We start from the raw sequence: 6,000 nt of genomic DNA, 5'->3' as shown, positions 1-6,000 counted from the left end.
GGAGAGGAGGGTGGGGAGAGGAGGGTGAGGGAAAAGGGTGCTGGGGGGGATGGGAGAGATGTGGACTCATAGCTGCCTGAGTACTTCTCATCGTCTTTGGACATTCAGCATTCAGCTAGATGGAGGAGTAGGGAGAGGAAGATGAGAGAGAGAGAGAGAGAGAGAGAGAGAGAGAGAGAGAGAGAGAGAGAGAGAGAGAGAGAGAGAGAGAGAGAGAGAGAGAGAGAGAGAGAGAGAGAGAGAGAGAACACCACCTCTCCTCTCCTAATCTCTCTCTTCCAAGTGTTCACAGATTAGATTGGAGAGGCTCGCATCACTGGTCGAGAGACAGAGAGACAGATCATCATTTTGAGTATTCAAGACTTCTTTTAAAGTGTCACACACACACCTATGGCCTACAAGATGGTGCTAGATGAGTTAGTGGAGGTATGTTGATCCCCCTCAACCTGCTCCTGCTGAGTGTGTGTGTGTGTGTGCAGGGTGTGTGTGCAGGGTGTGTGTGCAGGGTGTGTGTGCAGGGTGTGTGTGCAGGGTGTGTGTGCAGGGTGTGTTTGTGTGTGTGCAGGGTGTGTGTGCAGGGTGTGTGGGTATGTGTTTATGGCTGAGCTGGTTTGTACATTAACTATGGTTATGTAAGAGGCGTAATGAGGATTGTTATGAGAAGCAGAGAGACACACGGTCAGAAACCAGAGAGAGAGGGGAGAGAGGCAGAGGGGAGGGAGAGAGAGAGAGACAGTGAGAGTGTGGAGGAAAAGATGGGGGATCTGTGTGTTCTAAAGCCAAGCAATTAGGAGGCAAGCAAATCATTCACAGAACATCAAGGGACACGTGTGTGTGTGTGTGTGTGTGTGTGTGTGTGTGTGTGAGGACTGCGCTGGGATCGTCTCACAGTCTGAAGTTCCCCTCAGGACCTTTGACCACTTCTGTGTGTGTTTGAAGTAACGAGTGTGTGTATGGATGAGGTGATGAGAGTGTTAGTCAGCAGTGAGCGAGGAGGGGAACCTCCTCATAGTGTGAGTGTTGCAGGAGATGTGTGAGCTCCCAGCTAGGCTCCACACTAACCTTCAACCTGACCCCAACCCTAACCCTGGCAGATTGTTTATCTTTATTGTTTATGACTTTTCAGTATTATTACAGGTTCTTAAAGACGTTCTTCAGTGAAGAACACTGAATTATTTTGCTGTTACAGTAAAAACGTCAATACTAATGGGTGATCTCAACGGAGATATCTCTCCGTTCATCATCTTCAAATTATCAGAATCAGCTTTATTCGCCAAGTAAGTTTGCACAAACAAGGAATTTACAGGAAGCTGCAGACGGTAAACATATAAGTGTTTTAAATATAATATTTGTTTGAATTTGAGTTCCTTGTTTGGTGGGTGACCTGTAAACTCCTCCCTATGTCTCAACCCTGACCCTGCCTTGTGACCTCTGCCCCCAGTGGCCCCCCAGGCCCCAGCGGGCCCCCGGCCCCCAGAGAAGCAGGCAGTGTGCTGCAGCAGGTGTGGGGAGCTGTGTCGAGGAGAGGTGCTGCGCGTCCAGACCAAACATTTCCACCTCCGCTGCTTCACCTGCAAGGGTGAGTGTGTGTCTTTGTATGATCAAGTTTCAACCATATGTTACCAAATTTCACTCTCTCACAGAAGGGTTCCAGACCCTCTGACTGGGCAGGGTACAGAATGTTCTAGATTATTCTCTTCATCCAGGAGGTCAGACGGTGTTAGAGCTACTGCGTGTTGGGAGCGGGAGGTTACTAAGGTCACGTACAGAGTTACCATGACGACACCTACCACGGCCATGTTTCGGGTCACTGGAGGTTAGGGTTGGCATTAATGTGACAGGATTTGTCAGGACCAATCAGTCCCAGATGACCTCAGGTCGCCTATGTCACAGGGTCGCCCTAGTGGTCAGGACTGGGTTGTAATTGTCTCTAAGGGAGGCCCCGGTAGAATCTAGTCTTGGCCCTTTGGTTTATGTCTCTCTCTCTCTCTCTCTCTCTCTCTCTCTACACCTCTCTACCTCTCTCTCTCTCTACCTCTCTACCTCTCTCTCTACCTCTCTCTCTACCTCTCTCTCTACCTCTCTTTCTCTACCTAAGTTATTAATGGCCTTTTTTGTAAATATCGAACCAGCGACCTTCTGATTACTAGCCCGATTCTCTAACCGCTTAGCCACCTGACTCCCACCTGACTCCACACACGCGCGCACACCCTCCTCCATACTGTCAGTGTGTGTTTGAAGCAGGGTGTGAATGCTGTCCCTGCGTCCTCAGCAGCAAGATCACGGCAGCCCCATCACACTGTGCTGGCCTGCACTCACAGCCCTCTATTTACAGACACATGTAAGACTTTCAAACCACCATAAGTCACCTCCTCACGATATGTAGGCTACTTCTTCCTGAAATACACAGGCCTTTTCTGACGAGGGCGTGGCTGGTGGTATAGGGAACTCTTGGAATCCCGGTGCAGGGAGAGGTCAGGAAAAGGCTTAGTGACCTCTGCTCTTCTCTAAAGAGCTGCTCTTCTTTAAAGTTGTCAATCGGATGTTACGTAGCCACGAGGCTTGGCTGTCGGGTGGAAGTGTGGTTCCTGGAAAGCTTTGAGAGAGAGAGGTGAATGGTGAGGAGGAGGGTGAGAGAGGTGAATGGTGAGGAGGAGGGTGAGAGAGGTGAATGGTGAGGAGGAGGGTGAGAGAGGTGAATGGTGAGGAGGAGGGTGAGAGAGGTGAATGGTGAGGAGGAGGGTGAGAGAGGTGAATGGTGAGGAGGAGGGTGAGAGAGGTGAATGGTGAGGAGGAGGGTGAGAGAGGTGAATGGTGAGGAGGAGGGTGAGAGAGGTGAAGGGTGAGGAGGAGGTGGAGGGAGAGGGGAGGATATAGAGAAGTTATTAATGTAAATATTTGTAAGCATTTTCTATCATGATTGAGAGCTGGGTAAAACGTATACCATTGAAGAGTGTGTGGTGTGTGTGAATAGGCATGTGTGTGTGTGCAGGTGTGTGTACAATGTTTTGATATGTGCGGATTGTTCTCAATCCCTTCACTTCTTCCACTGTCTCTCTCCATCTGTTCCGTGTGTTGTGTGACAGCAGCTTGGATGCTATTCCTGCCTTGGTCTCCAGGAGATGTTAAAAAGCAGTGGAGCCATAAATAGCTGCTCTCATCCCTGCGTGGGAGAGTGGTGTGTGTGTGTGTGTGTGTCTAAGGTTAGGCATGTTTGTGTGTATTTGCATGTGTGTGGGGAGAGGGGCTGGCATTGTCACAGCTACACGTGAAGTTTCTCAGGTTGGGTTAGGGTTAGTGCCCCCTATGGACTCCATTATTCTAGCATCTCACTGTCCTTCTCAACTGTCCTGTATAATGAAGTACCTGAATGAAACGTGTTTGATAATAATTTGGTTGGCTCGTTTTGGAAGATACGGTATACTGCTGTGTCCAACAACCACCTCCCCCTCCACACCTCCACCTCCACCTTTACACCACCTAAACACTCCACCTCGACACCTCCACCTTTACACCACCACCTTTACACCACCTCAACCCTCCACACCTCCACCTCCACACCTCCACCTTTACACCACCTCAACCCTCCACACCTCCACCTCCACCTTTACACCACCTCAACCCTCCACACCTCCACCTCCACACCTCCACCTTTACACCACCTCAACCCTCCACACCTCCACATCAACACCTCCACCTTTACACCACCTCAACCCTCCACATCGACACCTCCACCTTTACACCACCTCAACCCTCCACATCGACACCTCCACCTTTACACCACCTCAACCCTCCACATCGACACCTCCACCTTTACACCACCTCAACCCTCCACCTCCACACCTCCACCTTTACACCACCTCAACCCTCCACACCTCTACATCACTTCTACCTCTACACCTCCTCCACACCTCCACCTCCACTCCACCTCTACACCACCTCCATATCCCTTCCACACCTCCACCCCTCCTTGTCTCTTATCTCAAGTTTAAACATTACACTTCTGACCATTGCACCAGGTCAAACACACTCACACACACACAGAGCCTAAAGACAGTGTCTTGGTGACTGAAGGTCCTGTCTCTCCGGGTCTGCACAGCCACTGGTTTCTCAGGTGTGTGATCACACACAGGGGCTCCCAGGGAGGAAGGTCACAACCACAAGGTCACCTGACAGCCTGATAGCCTCTCACCTTTAAAACTATCTCTCTAGGTGGAATAGTCGTATAATTGTAGTAGTTGTCAAAAACCCTATCTTGTTTGTATGAGTCAGTCTGGCTAGCCACATCAGTAGGTTCACTAGGGGAGTGGCTCCTCCACCAAAGCAATATTGTTACACTCAATGCATATAGTACTATACTATGCTAAGCTACCATGCTAGGCTATGCCGAACTATGCCACTCTATTCTATGCTAAGCTACCATGCTAGGCTATGCCGAACTATGCCACTCTATTCTATGCTAAGCTACCATGGTAGGCTATGCTGAACTATGCCACTCTATAATATGCTAAGCTACCATGCTAGGCTATGCTGAACTATGCCACTCTATAATATGCTAAGCTACCATGCTAGGCTATGCTGAACTATGCCACTCTATTCTATGCTAAGCTACCATGCTAGGCTATGCTGAACTATGCCACTCTATAATATGCTAAGTTACCATGCTAGGCTATGCTGAACTATGCCACTCTATAATATGCTAAGCTACCATGCTAGGCTATGCTGAACTATGCCACTCTATACTATGCTAAACTACCATGCTAGGCTATGCTGAACTATGCCACTCTGTTCTATGCTAAGCTATGCAATCCTGAGAAATTATATGGCATGCTGTGCCACACAATCCTATACTATACTCCGTCCATATACATTGCTATACTACCTCCACACATACAGAGAGATGAGGAGGGGAACGTAGTATTGCGGAAATCGGAGGGTGTGTGTGCGTGTGCGTGTGCGTGCGAGGACATGGATGGTAGAGGATATCAAAGGACAGGATATCAAATGACTGAACAAACTGAGAGATAGTCCTGCCTGTCTGCCAAAGACCTGTCACCAAAAGAATGCACACACACACACACACACACACACACACACACACACATGCTTGCTTGCTTTTATGACCCTGTCCCTCCTACCCACCTCAATGAGTCTGTCTCCTCAGAGAGTGTGACCTTGCTGGATTTAAACATGAAAGGTCTCTCCTAGTTAATGTGCCATTTGCAACCTGAGGCCCCTTGTTGCTATAAAAGTGTGGATCAATGTGCTGTTGAAGTTCTGAACCCTGTAACTGACAATCCTCTGTGTGTGTATACTGTGTGTGTGTGTGCAGTGTGTGGCTGTGACCTGGCCCAGGGGGGGTTCTTCATGAAGGGGGGGGAGTACCTGTGTACGCTGGACTACCAGAGGCTGCATGGCACCCGCTGCCACGGCTGTGGAGACTTCGTAGAGGGGGAGGTGGTGACCGCGCTGGGCAAGACCTACCACCCTGCCTGCTTCATCTGCTCCCTCTGCAGGTCAGACACACATGCAGACACACACACACCAGTGCCTACCCCCAACTACACCCAATGAATATATTTTAATCATGTCTCTTCCTGTCCTCCTCCCTTTTACCTTTTCAACCTCCCTCCCTCCCTCCCTCTCCCACAGGCGTCCGTTCCCGGCAGGAGATCGCGTCACCTTTAACGGGAGAGACTGTCTGTGTCAGCGCTGCCTCCAGCCCGCGTCCCCCTCCTCCCCCGCCCCCAAGGACTCCAGCAGTGAGTGTGTGTGCCTGCCGTCCTCACCTTTGACCTTTAGGACCAGAACCAGGGACACAATCAGAACCAAAATCAGAACCAGGACCACAATCAGAACCAGAATCAGAACCAGGGCCACAATCAGAACCAAAATCAGAACCAGGACCACAATCAGAACCAAAATCAGAACCAGGGACACAATCAGAACCAGAATCAGAACCAGGACCAGAATCAGAACCAGAATCAGGGACACAATTAA

At 49.8% G+C, this 6,000-nt stretch overlaps 1 protein-coding gene across 1 annotated transcript in view; it reads left to right on the top strand.

Moving 5' to 3' along the window:
* The window catches only part of ablim1b (actin binding LIM protein 1b), a 34,711-nt gene that overhangs the window by 4,945 nt on the left and 23,766 nt on the right, over nt 1–6,000 (top strand). The window contains exons 2-4 of the mRNA XM_062475423.1: nt 1,442–1,579; nt 5,333–5,516; nt 5,653–5,762. Of these exons, the coding sequence (XP_062331407.1) occupies nt 1,442–1,579; nt 5,333–5,516; nt 5,653–5,762 (432 nt within the window). The remainder of the gene's footprint in view (nt 1–1,441; nt 1,580–5,332; nt 5,517–5,652; nt 5,763–6,000) is intronic.

Source organism: Osmerus eperlanus, chromosome 12 (genome assembly GCF_963692335.1).
Source record: "Osmerus eperlanus chromosome 12, fOsmEpe2.1, whole genome shotgun sequence".
Classification (NCBI taxonomy): Eukaryota; Metazoa; Chordata; class Actinopteri; order Osmeriformes; family Osmeridae; genus Osmerus; species Osmerus eperlanus.
Note: the sequence above shows the minus strand (reverse complement) of the source record. Positions and strands in the feature narration are given on the sequence as shown.